The 18,007-nt window shown below is 41.8% G+C and overlaps 1 protein-coding gene across 6 annotated transcripts in view; it reads right to left on the bottom strand.

Moving 5' to 3' along the window:
• Positions 1 to 11,540: 11,540 nt before the first annotated feature.
• The window catches only part of VAV3 (vav guanine nucleotide exchange factor 3), a 170,834-nt gene continuing 164,367 nt past the window's right edge, over positions 11,541 to 18,007 (bottom strand). For all 6 annotated transcript variants that reach the window (XM_069022536.1, XM_069022537.1, XM_069022538.1 and 3 more), the window contains 2 exons: positions 15,697 to 15,848; positions 11,541 to 14,000 (listed from right to left, as the gene is read on the bottom strand). In XM_069022536.1, the coding sequence (XP_068878637.1) occupies positions 13,959 to 14,000; positions 15,697 to 15,848 (194 nt within the window). In that variant the 3' untranslated portion in view covers positions 11,541 to 13,958. The remainder of the gene's footprint in view (positions 14,001 to 15,696; positions 15,849 to 18,007) is intronic.

Here is an 18,007-nt window from a genome sequence, read left to right as displayed (position 1 = left end):
AAAGACACGGTACCTGAGCTGCTGTCCTGGGTTGAGGTGTATTCTATTACCATCCTCATGAGCTGTTGAAATCAGGTGGGGCAGTGTCTTCCTTGCCTCCTCCCCCCAGACTATCTTTCTGTTAATGGCCCATCATTGTCCTGCTGCATGACTCAGAGATAACTCCCTCCGGACTATCTTCTGTTAACGAGCCTAATCAACACCTGGCCTCATGACTCATTACCCCATTGTGAGATGCTCCACCCAGAGGGAGGAACCAAGCATCCCATCATGGATATAACTGGGACTCTGAGCATCAAAGGGACTCCACTGGATTTCCAGAGGACAGGAGCTACACAGCCACCGCTGGATTTTCTGAGGAAGAGCAGACCCCTTCTACTACAGGATCACCACTTCAGAGGATTGCAGCCACCATTCCACCAGACTGCTACCACTACCCTGCCTAATAGGGACTCAGGTTGTATCTTGACTCTGTCAGTATTTTCTTTTACTTTCTTTTCCTTTACTTTAATTTCCATTAAATTGTTATTCTGACTTGGTGCCTCTCACTGGTTTGTTTTCAAACTAGCACATAATTTGGCGCCCAACGTGGGGCCTGCTCTGAGAGAAAGTCAGAATTACAATCTTGTATTAACAGAAACCTATTCACCATGGTGCTCAGCTTGTCTGCATGGGTTCTGTATCTTGCTCTCTATATTTTTCCTCACATGGGGAACTATCTGCCTGTTGTGTTACTCCTGTTAAAACCAGGGACTGGTATGAGAATTGCTTTATTGGTTTATTATGTCTATAGCATAATAACCTGCGAGGCAATGAATACCATTCGGAATATACACTCAGTTTTGTTTGGCTTTCCTAGTCTGGGCTCCTCTGTCTGGGATCTCTTCAACAATCGCACCCAGCCCCTGGTGGGAGGAGTAGAGAGTGGTTTCTTCCAGCCTTTCAGGCCAGGCACAGCAGTTTTTGAAAATATTGAGTTCCCTCTGGATGTTAAGGATGGTATAATCTTCTTGTCAGTTCTATTCTCTTTTTTCTCCATGGCCTGCATTGTGTACACCATGCTTAGAAACAGAACGCTACTTAGTGTGGTGCAACGTCTGCTTGAGGAGGAGGTAAAAAGGAGCAAAGCAGCAAATACCATGTCTACACAGACTGCCACACAGAAAGGAACCAAAAGCAAAGCAACCGCACCCATCTCTACGCAGACTGTCATAAAGGAGAAAGGAAGCAAAAGCAAAGCAACCGCATCCATCTCTACGCAGACTGTCACAAAGGAGAAAGGAAGCAAAAGCAAAGCAACCGCATCCATCTCTACGCAGACTGACACAGAGGAGAAAGAAACCAAACGCAAAGCAACCGCGTCCATCTCTACGCAGACTGACACAGAGGAGAAAGAAACCAAATGCAAAGCAACAGCGTCCATCTCTACACAGACTATCACAGAGGAGGAAGGGACCAAATACAAAACAACAGCGTCCATGACTACGCAGACTGACTCAGAGGAGAAAGGAACCAAAAGCACTGTCAGCGTCCCCATGCAAGCCACCACTGAACCAGAACAGCCCAAACCGATTGCAGTTGCCCCCGTGCAGAAGAAGAAATCAAAAAGCAAGTCAGTCCGCATAGTGACTGATGAGGATGCAGCAGGACCTTCACATCCAGCAGAAGAGGCAGAGCCAGAGATCATCACTCGGTCACTATCCCTGGGTGAGCTGCGTGACCTGCGGAGGGAATTCACACGCCAGACAAACGAGTCCATCCTGACCTGGCTGCTCCGCATTTGGGATGCTGCAGCCAATGACACCATTCTGGACGGAAGTGAGGCCAGGCAGCTGGGATCTCTGTCCCGGGATGTGGTCATTGACCAGGGGATCGGGAGAACCCAAGAAACTCTCAGCCTCTGGCGGCGACTGCTTACAAGTGTCAGGGACAGGTACCTTTGTAAAGAAGACCTCCAGGTGCACCAAGGGAAATGGAGCACAATGGAACAAGGTATCCGGTGCCTGAGGGAATTGGCTGTGCTGGAGATCATTTTCTCAGAAGACGAGAGATTTCCTAAGAGCCCAGATGGTGTCCAGTGCACGTCACAGATGTGGTTGAGGTTCGCACGCCTTGGACCAGAGATATACTCCCGTTACCTGGCAACGCTGCAATGGAGGGAAGGCGAGGACAGGGTGGGCGTCTTGGTGAACAAACTGAGGATTTACGAGGACACCGTCACAGCCCCGTTTCGCACCCATGTCTCATCCGTGGAAACAAGTCTTTCAGCTGAGCAAGTCCGGAGTTTGATTGAAGAAGGCCATCAGAAATTGAAAAAGGAACTTAAGGAAGAGATTTACCAGATCTCGCCAGAACCAACAAGAGTCTCTGCCATTAGGAGCCGGCGTTCCCCAACCAGGGAGAGAGGATACACCCCACGAGGTAATCTCTGGTTTTTCCTTCAGGAACATGGAGAAGACATGAGTAAGTGGCATGGAAAACCCACCTCCTCCTTAGCAGCCAGGGTACGTGAACTAAAAAGAGGGACAACTACCACAAGAAGCGCATCTAGAGTCAACATTGCTCCGGTCTCTCACACACAGAACTCCAGACGATACCAGAATGATAGTATGACTGATCCTCTTGAAGGGACCTCAGGAACATATTCACCGGAAGGGAGCAACATGCACCAGAACCAGGAATAGAGGGGCCCTGCCTCTAGCCAGGTAGAGGAAAGGGATAATCGGGTCTTTTGGACTGTGTGGGTCCGATGGCCTGGCACAGCTGACCCACAAAAATACACGGCTTTGGTTGACACAGGTGCTCAATGTACTCTGATGCCATCAAGGTATGTGGGGGCAGAACCCATTTCCATTTGTGGGGTGACAGGAGGATCCCAGCAGCTGACTGTACTGGAAGCTGAAGTGAGTTTAACTGGGAACGAGTGGCAGAAACACCCCATCGTGACTGGCCCGGAGGCCCCGTGCATTCTCGGCATAGACTATCTCAGAAATGGATATTTCAAGGACCCAAAAGGACATCGTTGGGCTTTTGGGATAGCTGCTGTGGAGACAGAAGATATCAGACAACTGAGTACATTGCCTGGCCTCTCAGATGACCCATCTGCCGTGGGACTGCTAAGAGTTGAAGAACAACAGGTACCAATTGCCACAGCAACAGTACACCGTCGGCAATACCGCACAGACAGAGACTCTGTGGTTCCCGTCCATGAGATGATTCGTAAACTGGAGAGCCAAGGGGTGGTCAGCAAGGCCCATTCACCTTTCAACAGCCCTATATGGCCAGTGCGTAAGTCCAACGGAGAATGGAGACTGACGGTGGATTACCGTGGCCTGAATGAAGTCACACCACCGTTGAGTGCTGCTGTGCCGGATATGTTGGAACTTCAGTACGAGCTGGAGTCCAAAGCAGCGAAGTGGTACTCCACTATTGACATTGCCAATGCCTTCTTCTCCATTCCTTTGGCAGCAGAATGCAGGCCCCAGTTTGCTTTCACTTGGAGGGGTGTGCAATACACCTGGAACCGACTGCCCCAGGGGTGGAAGCACAGTCCCACCATTTGCCATGGACTGATCCAGACTGCACTGGAAAAGGGTGAGGCCCCAGAACATCTGCAATACATCGACGACATCATCGTGTGGGGAAACACAGCAAAGGAAGTATTTGAGAAAGGAGAGAAAATCATCCAGATTCTCCTGGAAGCTGGCTTTGCCATCAAAAGGAGCAAAGTCAAGGGACCTGCCCAAGAGATCCAGTTCCTGGGAGTAAAGTGGCAAGATGGACGACGTCAGATTCCCACCGAGGTCGTCAACAAGATCACTGCGATGTCTCCACCGACCAGCAAGAAGGAAACACAAGCTTTCCTAGGCGCCATAGGTTTTTGGAGAATGCACATTCCTGAGTACAGCCAGATCGTGAGCCCTCTCTACCTGGTTACCCGCAAGAAGAACGATTTCCACTGGGGCCCCGAACAGCAGCAAGCCTTCACCCAGATCAAACAGGAAATCGCTCATGCGGTAGCCCTTGGCCCAGTCAGGACAGGACCAGAGGTGAAGAATGTGCTCTACTCTGCAGCCGGGAGCCATGGTCTGTCCTGGAGCCTCTGGCAGAAGGTGCCTGGTGAGACTCGTGGCCGACCACTGGGATTCTGGAGCCGAAGCTACAGAGGATCTGAAGCTAACTACACTCCCACAGAGAAGGAAATCTTGGCCGCCTATGAAGGAGTCCAAGCTGCCTCGGAGGTAATCGGCACAGAGGCACAACTCCTCCTGGCACCCCGACTACCAGTGCTGGGGTGGATGTTCAAGGGAAAGGTTCCTTCCACGCATCACGCCACTGACACCACATGGAGCAAATGGATTGCTCTCATCACACAGCGTGCCCGTATTGGAAACCCGAATCGCCCTGGGATTCTGGAAATTATAACAAACTGGCCTGAAGGTGAGACGTTTGGATTATCTTCTGAAGAAGAGGAAGAGCAAGTGACTCGTGCTGAGGAAGCCCCACCATATAATGAGCTACCGGAGACTGAAAGACGTTATGCCCTCTTCACTGATGGTTCCTGCCGAATTGTAGGCACTAACAGGAAGTGGAAAGCTGCAGTATGGAGCCCCACACGGCAAGTTGCACAAGCTACCGAGGGACAAGGTGGATCGAGTCAGGTTGCAGAGCTTAAAGCCGTCCAGCTGGCTTTGGATATTGCTGAACGAGAGAAGTGGCCGAGGCTCTATCTCTACACCGACTCGTGGATGGTAGCTAATGCTCTGTGGGGATGGCTGGTTCGCTGGAGAAAAGCCAACTGGCAGCGCAGAGGGAAACCCATCTGGGCCGCTGAGATTTGGCAGGACATCGCTGCCCGAGTAGAGAAGCTGGCCGTGAAGGTTCGACACGTGGATGCGCACGTACCCAAGAGTCGGGCTAATGAAGAACATCGCAACAACGAGCAGGTGGACCGAGCTGCCAAGGTGAAAGTATCACAGGTGGATCTGGACTGGCAGCACAAGGGAGAATTATTCCTAGCTCGTTGGGCCCATGATGCCTCTGGTCATCAGGGGAGAGATGCAACATACCAATGGGCCCGTGACCGAGGGGTGGACCTTACCATGGACAGCATTTCACAGGTCATCCACAGTTGTGAGACCTGTGCTGCAATCAAACAGGCCAAGCGGGTGAAGCCTCTGTGGTATGGTGGACGATGGTCAAAGTACAGGTATGGGGAAGCCTGGCAAGTTGATTACATCACCCTTCCCCAAACTCGCCAAGGCAAGCGCTACGTGTTGACCATGGTTGAAGCAACCACTGGATGGCTGGAGACCTACCCTGTGCCTCATGCTACAGCCCGGAACACCATCTTGGGCCTGGAAAAGCAAGTCCTGTGGAGACATGGCACCCCGGACAGGATCGAGTCAGACAACGGGACTCATTTTAAGAACAGCCTCATCAACACCTGGGCCAGAGAACACGGTATCGAATGGATATATCATATTCCTTATCATGCACCAGCTGCCGGAAAAGTTGAACGCTGCAATGGACTACTTAAAACCACCCTAAAGGCACTTGGTGGGGGAACCTTCAAAAATTGGGAAGTGAACTTAGCGAAGGCTACCTGGATGGTCAATACCCGAGGGTCCATCAATCGAGCTGGTCCTGCCGAGTCTGAACCCTTGCACACAGTGGATGGAGATGGAGTCCCTGTGGTACACCTGAGAGGTATTTTAGGAAAGACTGTTTGGATTAATCCCACCTCAGGCAAAGGCAAACCCATCCGTGGGATTGTCTTTGCTCAAGGACCTGGTTGCACTTGGTGGGTAATGCAAAAAGATGGGGAAACCCGTTGTGTACCACAGGGAGACCTAATCTTAGGTGAGAACGGTGTGTAGGGTTTCATTGTATATATATATATATGTATGTGTGTCTAGAGTTTAAGAAGGTATTGATTTGGGATGATGTAGATGGTAATAGAATAAGGGGTGGATAATGTCCTGGGTTGAGGTGTATTCTATTACCATCCTCATGAGCTGTTGAAATCAGGTGGGGCAGTGTCTTCCTTGCCTCCTCCCCCCAGACTATCTTTCTGTTAATGGCCCATCATTGTCCTGCTGCATGACTCAGAGATAACTCCCTCCGGACTATCTTCTGTTAACGAGCCTAATCAACACCTGGCCTCATGACTCATTACCCCATTGTGAGATGCTCCACCCAGAGGGAGGAACCAAGCATCCCATCATGGATATAACTGGGACTCTGAGCATCAAAGGGACTCCACTGGATTTCCAGAGGACAGGAGCTACACAGCCACCGCTGGATTTTCTGAGGAAGAGCAGACCCCTTCTACTACAGGATCACCACTTCAGAGGATTGCAGCCACCATTCCACCAGACTGCTACCACTACCCTGCCTAATAGGGACTCAGGTTGTATCTTGACTCTGTCAGTATTTTCTTTTACTTTCTTTTCCTTTACTTTAATTTCCATTAAATTGTTATTCTGACTTGGTGCCTCTCACTGGTTTGTTTTCAAACTAGCACAGCTGCCTTTCTTGTTAACTTTCCCTGAAATCAAAACATATTTTTTAAAAGTTTTGATTTTGACAAACCTACATATGTTGCAGCAACAGTATGTTCTATCAAAAATAAACCTGTGAACTGCAATAATGCTCTTTAGCTCATGCCTCCCACTATGAAGCAAGTCTTAAACACTGTGGTTTTACAACATTTTTACACTATGAGGTAAATATGACCCAATTGCATCTCCTGAAGAAACTGTTTTAATTCATAAACATTCAAACTCTTTGCATATTTAGCACCCTGCTTGCTATGGATGTTCACCTTACTACCTCTCATTTACCTTTTTCTCTACACACTGGTATAACATTTCCATGAGATTTTGGTAAACACCAGCAGCTGACTGCAGCATTGCACAGCTGCAGGGTAGTTACAGAAAGGTAGTACAGTAGGAGCTCCAAAAGAACACGTGATGTGTATCTCGGGCATCTTTAAGTCCACATAAACTATCCCTGACAGACATTTAGCTAACCACATCTGAAACACCTCCAGTGCTGGAGGTACCACAACTTGCCCAGACAATTTTGTGTCTATGAGCTTGTTATTCAGAAAACTCTCCTACAAACTGAATCTCCTTTCTTCAGTTCAAGCTTGGCTTTTGTTACTATTTACACTGACTAGGAACTGAGCTAATTAACTGAACTGACTAGGACTGAACTAAGAGTTTAGTCTCTTAAGTTATGTAAAACCTTTCAGTTATTTAGATGCTATTGCCACACTCCCCTTAGCCTGTTCTATAATTCCATTCAAATAATTCCAATTTCCTCACATTTGTTAGTCTCTTCAGGAATATTTTCCATGAGAAACTGTATCCTATACAGGATTTAGTGGCCAAAGCTGGACAAAGCACTGAAGTGGAACCTTACCAGGAATTAACTAAATTATTCATTCCCATTTTATAGATGATGTTCCCATTACTAGGCAGAAAGACAGTATTTACGTTCTTCACAGTAAAATCCTGTCAACTTTTGTTCTGTCCATGGTTCACTTCTACTTTTTTCATCAGTACTGCTGCTTAGCCATGGGTTGCCCAGTCTTAACTGGTACAGACAATTCTTTCCACCTGTAAATAAAACTTCATGGATATTTAATTGCATATTCTTTCCTAAACTACCAGTATATCAGGACCTGGCTGATCCAATCCTCCAGCCCACTCACAGCTCATGCTTGCATGATACCACCTCAAAGTATTTTAAATATATTCTAGACAAACCCAAAAAGTATTATTTGTCAAGAATTTTTTGTGAGGAAATGTAGATTTGAAAAGGACATCCCTGAACATGGTCTCTTAACTCCCTAGAGATACACTGAGACCATCAGGGACTTGAAAGGAAAGAATGTGCAAGCTGGGAACCACTGCTTTTGGAAGTTTGTGTTTTCTAAAGCTACGTGGCTCTTCAGTGTAGCATATAAAAGAAAAAAAAAGGGATCAAATACTTTCTGTAGCAATCTTCTGTATACCTGTGTGTATATATATATATATATATATATATATATATATATATATAAAAGAAAATGTTTACTAGCATGCCCCAGAAGATATAAAAAGGGTTTTGTACATCTGGTCTTACTGTATAAATTTGAGGAGTTGTAATCAAGTTCTGGTGACAGGAAGACTAAACCTGCATTCCTGTATTCAGAAGAATTCACAAAAAACGTATGCTCCCTTTGTTTAGATTTCTACAGTTTGATTTTCCACATCCTACCATACTGATCTGGAGATCAACTGGCCTCTTAATCATCAATCATCTGATTCCATAATTACCTGATCCCATGCACATGTTTAAATTAATACACAACTGTAGAAACCATAAATCTCTTTTTCAAATCAAGTGTCAAACTGCTATTGCATCCTCTACTTGCAATTGTTCTTGAGAACAGAGCAGCTGATACAAAAGCTAATAAAAGTCCCATCCTGTCCTTTCCCAAACAATAAAAATTAATACTACAAAAACAAAAACCAGGCATGACTGCTTTTATGATCTGCCTGTATTTTTCTTCTCCCCACACGAGTGGTTTAAGTAGTTGTGGGACTTGTACCACACCTCAGCTGAACTTTATAATGGGGAAGGGAGAAGAGTTAGGAAAGATCTTTGTACATACCCAGGTAACTGAGTAGGGTGGGGTTCTCCTGGCACATTCCACATTATTAATAGCTACAGGCTACCAGGGACATTAATAGTAAAACTACCAGAGAAAAGGTTTCTTCAGTTATACGTATTTCCATTAGCCTTATGCACGAATAAGAATCATAAATCTAGAAATAATACTGCATGTCCTTGAGGAGACCTTTTAACTGCTTTGGGAAAAAAGACAACTAATTGAAAACAGATTTAGAGAGTTATCTGGTGAGACCAGGACCAAGTGCAGGAGTCCTTGATTAGGACCACATTAGCAAATGTTTTCCCACACAGTGACATAAGAGAATTTGCTTCCAATCCAATGCTATCATATAGACATATAATACTTTGGGCAATCATTTAGAGAAGTTACCACATACCAGGTTGTTTCTAACACATATGGTGTAGTATCAACTTTTTACTTCTTGTTTTCTGGTCTCCTCTATTTCTGTTCTTCCCAAAGCCACATATTACACTACCAATACAAAAAAAACCTCAGTTCTGAAAGAAGAAAACCAGCCTGGTGCCCCTTGGTAAACAGCCACCTCTGAACCTGCCATTTTTTGTATCTGTAAATTTACTTATGGTCAGATTACAACATTTTAAAATGAACTCACAGATTTTCCAAAAAGCAGATTTATCAGGTAGGAAATTGTAACCCAGAAAAAAAATCACCAATAACTCAAATATTCCAGGAGGCTTATTAAATAAAATCTAACTTCACAGTCATGTAAGCAGCAGAGATCCTCATAATGAATGGGCAGAACACACTACAGCAGATCAGGAATTACAAAACTAAATTAGAAACCCAAATTGCATTTGCTATAAAAACAAACGGCTCTTTGTTCTTCAAAAGGAAGTTGCTAAGATAATGCAATGAATCACCCTTCTGCAGTCAATTTCTGAAGCTTAATCCTTTCTATATTTCTTTTTGCTAATTATAGATGCATCATACATTTCAGCATTTCGTGAGAAAGTGGCTATGATTAACATCTCATCTCACAGCTTTAGGAAGCTTAAACTCAAAACTACCCCTCCTCCATTGAGTGGACACGGAGGAAAGAGCAGAAATTCCATGGCACGTTTCACAGCTTGGCCCCTGCTTTGTGTAGTAGCTTGGGACAGGACCGTGCGTTACACACACAAAAACACACACCCAGAGCATCCCTGCCTGGCAGTTCCCTTTATGCCTGTACTGGGTGTGCCCCAGATGGTGCTGACTGCCATCATCCAAGCTCTTACAGCCCCATGTTCTACATCTGCAACAAAAACAGTGCTGACGCACACTGAGGGTTTAGCTCTTGGTGATCAAGGCTTTCTCTGTTTCTTACTCTGTGCCATGACCCCCAGTGAACAGAAGTTTGGAGGACAGAAAGTAGTAGATGACCCAAACTAACCAAAGAAATACTCTGTCATATAATGCCATTCTCAGCAATAAAATGGAGCAGAGGGAGTGCTTCCTCTGTCACTCAAATGAAATAAGCAGTGCTCTGAAGAGAATAACTTGCATTTCAGAAAAAATAGTAAGGTAAGGCTCTCAGCAGCCCAGTTTCCAGCAAAGAGACAAGAATTAACTGAAACAAATTTTTTTGAACTGAACATCAAAGTCAACAGAAAAAAACCTGGGTCTGAGGCTCAGTGTTTTGTATACACAAGCACCACTTTTTTCTAGACATACCTCTGTCTCACCTTTATAAATGGCTAAAACCTTGAGAATTGTCCTTTTCTTCTTCTTCACAGAGCATCTCAAGCTTGCCTGTGAGGCAAAGGCAAAAGGAATCCTGGTTGGCATAATTTTCATTGTCAAGATAAGATTTTTTCAAGCTGAGATTTTCAAGCTTCCAAGCCTTACAACAGGGGAAAAAAAAAACTATTGAGAACACAGCCACAGGTGATTCTTATGCCCTAATTACAGTGCTTTCTCAATTTCTCACCCATCAGAGGACACATCTCTTCTCGCATACAAGGGGAAGGAGAATGTCTGTGACTGAGTGTGATACTGTTAACAAGAGCATTTAATTGGGACACATTTTTGCATCCCACATTAGGTGTGAGTCTTAGTTATGTGATATGTTCACGGGTGACAGGAAAATTATGCCTTACATCTGCAGAGATGTGTAAATGCCTCATTAGGTTTAATAATTATCTGTTAGATGGGCAGTTCTGCAAGAAAATCTGTTACTGAAAAATGAAAGGGACACAAAAAAAACAACATTGCAACTGAATTATTACTGACCTTGCCGAATTAATTCACCTGTCCAGAAATATTTTTATAAACACATTAATAATGAATGTTACATTGTAAAAAATACATGAATGGGCTACATCACAAAAAGGTTATCAAGTAGCCCATGAAATCAGATACAGACTGTATTTTCAGACTTGAGCTCAGTTCAGTCTGAATTTATATGTTAATTCACATACAACAGAGGGAGAAAGTGGAAGAGGAAAGATGTCGTTGTGAAAGACTACACATAAAACTTTTTAGGCACAACAACTTTTCAATCAAAAAAAATTACAAGTTATGTCTTTGACAGACAAAAATCAATAGTATATGACTGATTCTCTATAGCTAAAAATATAATAATACATTTTTAAAAAAACAAAAATCACAAAACAAAACAAACGTCACCATCTTCCTGGATGCTGCACAAGGCAAATTATCCTGACAATAAAAAGTTCTCAAGGTAAGCTATACTATGCCACTTACACTGACAGCTCAGTTTTACAGCTAAATAAGGATTATATAAATCCTGGAAACCAAAACGGAACATTATCAACTTCTCACAATGAGAAGGTGGTGAGACAAATTAAGCACAACCTTCACAGTAGCAAATTACGCATCTTGACACATACCATTAAACAAAAAAATTAACCAGTTTATTATATTTAACATATTTACAAAATAGTACAAATTAAAGTACTGTGACTCCATTATTGCATGACAAAAATAACTCCATACAGGCAAAAGCAGCACATGAAAGAGACACTCCAGAATATTTAGGAAGTCTTTGGTACTCAAAATATAGTTTAAGATGCAGCATTAACTCAATCAATACAGGGCATTAAAAACAGACAATGATGCCACAAAAGTGAAGTTTACCTATGGCTTTCATTCTTCACAAAGGATGACTAGTGGACTCAGGAATTGCTTAAAAGCTTTACAACATTTTTAGGATGGAGAGAATACTCAAAATGATTCTAAACCAAGCTGTTAAAAATGACTGATACATTCTTCAACTCATATTGAATTTAACTGCCTCTTCTCAGAACTATATGACAGTAAAGCACTAAACACTTCAAAGACCTAGAGCCTATTCCTCTACTCCTTAAGCAGGCAAAACTGGAAAAGAATCATCTTTGTCTACTTAAGGAATATAGGATTAAGCTCACAATAGACAATCAAACAGCATGGCAAAACATGATCAAAGACTGTATACTCTACACTGCTGTACACATCATTTACAAAATTTTTATGCATCATCTACATATTTACAAATGCTCTAAATTATTCCATCAAGTAACGTACTCAACACAATCACAGTTTACATAATTTTGAGGTAAATCCTTGAGAAGTTAGAGCATTGGCAGAATTTCATCTGCAAGGCTGAATCTCTCAAGTCAAGTTTCTAATGAGAAGCTCCTCTCTTGCCCCTGGTCACACACTCTATGCCAGGTGTAGCAGATGGGTAAGACAGTTGCAGAGATGAAGGGGATCTTTGTGAATTCTCTGTGTTGTACTTGATTCTTCTTGATGGCCAGGAAAGGCCAGAAAGAAGCAAAGAATCCTGGGGGCAGCCAAAGAGAAACCCAAATATGTACTAGTAGGTTCTGCAGTGTGGACAAGTAGTGGAGATTATGTTGCCTGTAGCCTAGGAAAACACTGCAGTGTTAAATCGTGCAGTGTCTGTGCACACTAATGGCAAGATGCCAACAGAAAAAGAGGACAGGCAAAAGCAACAGAGAGGATTGTGGGACAGGATGAATTAACTTCATTTAAGAGCTTGATTTTCTTTCAAGCTAGGCTTGACATTACTTAAATATTCAATACTGCACATCTGAAGACATCAGCCACATTTATTTTAGCTTATAACTACATTTCTGCCCCTCTATAATTGCATTAAAACACTGCCTCACCAAGCAGTGGACACCATTTTACAAGGCCTGATCTTTCAGCCTGGCTAACCTAGACACATTTTTCCTTGGGGATGTTCAGAACACTGCAACAACTCCCTCACTGAACTGCCATTAACATCCCAGGAAACAGGAATGGAAAGGGCAGAAGGAAGTTTGCAAGTTCTATTTGCATTCATAAAAGGTGACAGAAACTCTGTCTAACTAGGAAAACACAGTTTTGAGTTGAAAACATCAAAGTTCATCTGAATCAATCAAGAGGTAAACACTTTTGTTCTTGAGAAATGACATCATCTTGCATTAGTATTTTCTCCTACAGAATAGGTCTGCAGTATTTATCTAATGTCATTGCTGAAAACTTTCAACTCATCTTGTCATGACTATCCCCCAGTTGCACTTTTATTGTCAGCTGCTTAAATGAAAAAACTCACATAAAAAGGCTTGAGATGACAATAAAAGGATCACACAATTCCACTCTGTGGATGTTTTTTAAAACAATACCACATCACTACACCTTTTTTGAATGTCTTTAAACAGATTGTTAGAAGATTCAGGCAGGACCTCAAAGTAACCAATTAAGTAATTATATATGCATGAATGCTACTCATATTTACTACGTATTTCCTTCAGAATGTTTTTAAGGGTGTAAAATGGTTTGTAAGTTGATATGTGAAGTAGTTTGATGTCTCAAGACAACCCTACTTTATGCCCACTGGAATGATTGAAATCTGTTTGCTGCATGAAGTGATAAGGAATAATAAGCCTTCATGTCCTTGTACCACCACAGATGTTAGCTAGAAGAGAAACATTAAATATTCAGCCATTGCTAGTACTCATGGTGTAGTACAGGGTGAAATGAAAAGGAACAAAGAATTTTGTTTTCCAGAGATCTTCTGGGAAGGTGAGGGTTGGACTTTGTACTGATCCCCCCTGACGGCAAACTGGCAGCTTGTTTCTTGCACAGCTCTGGGTAAGGTAATATCTGTCAGCCCAAACTTCTGTATAAATCCCAACACTAAGACTCAAAGGTTCAGACAGACAAAAATGTTGCTGTTTAAATACTTAACAAGACCAGTAACACATTGAAGATATAAATTTTTACAATCCCTGAAACTGCTGGTCAGCAGAGGATAGCTTTTAATTCATTCGTCCTCTTCAACGTAAGTTGATGGAAACCAGCCCACCTAAAAAGGGGAAAAGCAGAGCAAAATAATACATGAGATGCACAGGGGGGTTTTTTAATGGCTGCACTAGGCACAACAAGGATGGGTCTGTTCAGTAAATATATTAATAAGATTACGAAGATAAACTTGGCTGACCTGACACAGTGAGGGTAAGTACCCTTAAGAAAATAATCACTTGCAGATATGACAATTTGGAGATGAACACCTTCTATGTCACTTCCTCCTCCAAAAATCTACAACACATTTGCACAGATTGGAAGTCTAAAAATTCAGGAAAATGCCAAGAGTGGAAGTAGTTTTACTACAGGCAGGATGCTGCTATTTTTTGAATGAGGAGTTAAACTTTTAACAGGCTCCAGTCAGAGTCCAGGGAATCCTCTTGTAAAGAAAAGTGACTGGTCTGATTGCTTTACATGGAGTCGAATTCCACTGCCACCAAAGCAGGTGTTACATATAACAGAACTAGACAGCAGAGTCTAGTGCCCTACACTTCAGAAGTTATAAAGTTACCTACATTCTGAAATTAATGATGTGCCAAATAAGTATTATGTAAGATATACAGTGATACAATGTCATGTATTTCTTAATGTATTTGCTTTTGGTTTTTTCAGACTTCTTTATAACTAAAGTCAATTTAACATTCATGAAAGAACTCAAGAACAAACCTAGAGCATGACTAGAAGGGGTAACTGCAGAAATTTTGTTTTAGACTATCTTGCCAAAATATTTCCAGAGGTTGAGTCTGTAATGTCAAGTCCAGGCTATGAAAGCCACCAAGGAATGCTAGCATGTAACAAGGCATCCTTTAGAATGTGGGCAGCTGCATTACAATGAGTTGTTCAGCTCTCTTCACATGTAAAATGTATATAGCATGATGGCTATTTCTTCTGCTTCCCTATTTTTTCTGGTCTAATTGACTACTATTTAATAAGCTTTAACCATATAACTTTAATATAACCAAGCTCATGTACACAATAAAAAAGGTTCTCCACATAAAGCAGTAAGTCTGGACATGCACTTCAACTGAACTTGCAACTATCATTTCCAGCTTCCAGACAAATCTACATTCTTCCACCTCACATTCCTTGACCCTGCATCTCACCGCTTTAGACATGGAAACAGCAGTCTCAAATGCTTCTGACTAATCTGCATTAAAAGGCAGTAAACTAAGATTGAAACAGTAAACCCTTTATAGGTCAAAACTGAAAGTTCACTTCCAAGTCTCAGAGCAGAGTGTTAAGTGAGTTCATAAAAATCCCTGCTAAATATGTCACTTCATATGGGCCACATGCGTAGAGATCAAAGAAGCAGCCTCCTATAAAAAGGGTGGTTGATTCCATTGCATTGTAGTCTGGCAAAAAGATGTGGAAAAATCTTTCTGTGGCAAAGTGCTAAACAGAGTTCCACAGCACCAGGAACCTGACCCCAAATATCTGTCTGCAAAACAGTTCAAGAAAGGTCAACTGTAGCAGTGCTATTAATCCTGGTTATTTTCCAACCATATAACCTTGCCCAAATATTCAGCCTAGTAGGTCACATTAAATAACTAATAATTTAGATGCTGAGAAAGCTACCTCACTAGAGTTCTGCCTGGCTCCTATGCAACAAATATGAGAACATGTTCCATCATGTGAAAAAATCACTGTCAGTGAAGGCAGAAATGAGACACAGGAAAAGAAGAAAAAAATAGCCTTACCCTTCCATTTACTTCACCTCTCCACCAGCCATTGGCACTCATCTTGGTATAAATTTTGACAACATCCCCTTTCAGCAAGGACAGTTCTCGCATGTCTCGTGCACAGAAGTCATACCTGGCTATGGCAATGCCTATCACCTTCGGGCTTAGCACTGAAAGGAAGCAGATGGTCATATTATTAGGGTTGGTTAAATGAAGGCTACCAAACTACTGCAAATAGAAATACTGTAAAATATATAACAAGGATTCCATAGCAACATACACTGGCATTCATTTTATGCAAAACATCTGCACTACAGAGATCAAGAAGATTTAAATATAGGTGAACGGTGTAAAAGTTGAAGGGATTTTTTGTGGTTTTTTTGAATAGTCCTCTTTATTTTTAGAAAAAAAATCAAACTAGATGACCCATAAATAAAATATTCCCCACCCCGAGATTGCTAAATACATCTGCAATTATTTTATACTTGTGCTTAATAATAAAACTTGCTGCCAGTTATATGCATCAACATATTTTACAGGTCACTAATTTCTTTCCAAAAGAATTATTAGCATTTACAGTTGATTTAACTTTAGACCTCTAATGAAGCAAAACAAACAGAATAAGGTGCTGTTCTTTCAAAAAACAACTCCCAAGTTAAATATTAATGTACTTAAAACTGGAAGCTAACATCAGCATGAGCAAAAAGGCACAGACTTTCTACAGGAAATGTCCACGGATCATTTGCCACAATCTGCATTAATATTGACTGATGTAAATCTATTCTTTTCAGGAGTTTTTTTCTGTAAATCACCAATGAATTTGTTCTACAGAATTAAGGTTCAGTGAAATTAATACTTTTAAGTTTTAAGGTACATCAATATAGAAGAATTTTGCCAATGTAAAGCCCAGACATTTTAAACAAAAAAAAAGCTGTTAAGAATTTTTAAAAAGCAAAGGTGCAAAAAGCCTCACTTCAAAAACCAACCCCTCTTTCCAAACAGTTTTATAGGAAATTATGTGTCCAACGCTGATGTAGTGTCTAAACTTTCAAAAGAAACCCTCAATGATTCCAATGTGAGGACAATGAGAGGAGAGTGGGCATGGCCTAGCAGAAAAAAGACCTTTGACTTGAGCACTTTAGAAAGAATATCTACTACTCTATGGCATTTTGTAGTAAGATTATTTGGTCAAGACATTTTTTAGCCTTTTTTTTCCATGAATGCAACTTTTTCCCATGTAAATCAATGTAAGAGGAGTTCATGAGCACAGGTAAGCTTTCTACTGAAAAGATTTCAGAAGAATTCATATGATGGATGACTTGATATAATGTACATAGAATCATCTCTGTCCTCAGAACCCTTTCAAATTTCTTAGAAATGCCCAATCTTCATTAGGAAATGCCATTAAGATTCTAGTTTAGCAATGCCCTCAACAATGTAATACTAAGAACTCATAGCTAGTTGCCTTTAATTTAAATCAGAAACCCAAAACATGGCAAATGAGCTGGGAAATCTAAACAGTTCAGCTCTGCTTGTGTCTAAGTTTTCTTCTGACCCCACTGGACCATAGATACATAACAGTATTAAATATCTGCAAATCAATGTATGTTGAGATCTTAAAGAGAAAATACCCACAATTTAATTTAAAATAACAAGGAACAGTATGTTTAAAATATTATTAGATGTAACACAAAAATTGAATGCCTAAAAAATAGTTTTGACAACAGATTATGCCCTATTTTCTATCATGTCACTAAAGTTTAGTCCAACATTCCTGACTGCTTATGTAGAGTATGCTTATCAGACACTTGATAAATTATGTAAAGGATGCCATATAACAGAGAATCAACCTCTCAATTCATTGTTTATATTGATGTTGCAAAAATTTAGGTGATATATTAAGCACATTAAAGTTCAAACATGCTTTTTTTTACCCCCTTAGCAAGTCAGATATAGATGCTACTTGTTTAGATCCTGACATGAATGTAATGCCCTATACCTTTTCAGCATTGCAGTAATCAATTTTACAGGGAAAGAGCACATCATGGGCAGCAATTATTTTGGAGAAAGGGAAAAAAAAAAAAAAGGCAGTTATTGATTGTAGGGTCAGTAACCATTCCCAGGTGTGCAGCAATATCACTGGCAGATTTGGAGAAGCACTGCAGGATGGAAGAGAGATTCTGGGGAGCAGGAGCAGGGTATAATTTCAGATTCTAGAAAAAAGATAAAGGGGCAAGGAAAAAGATTACAGGAAGCAAAGACGAACACATTTTGGAAAATGGGGAAGAAAAGAACTAAGAAGGGAAGAAATGCATAGAGGAATAATAAA

Source organism: Aphelocoma coerulescens, chromosome 8 (assembly GCF_041296385.1).
Source record: "Aphelocoma coerulescens isolate FSJ_1873_10779 chromosome 8, UR_Acoe_1.0, whole genome shotgun sequence".
Taxonomy (NCBI): Eukaryota; Metazoa; Chordata; class Aves; order Passeriformes; family Corvidae; genus Aphelocoma; species Aphelocoma coerulescens.
Note: the sequence above shows the minus strand (reverse complement) of the source record. Positions and strands in the feature narration are given on the sequence as shown.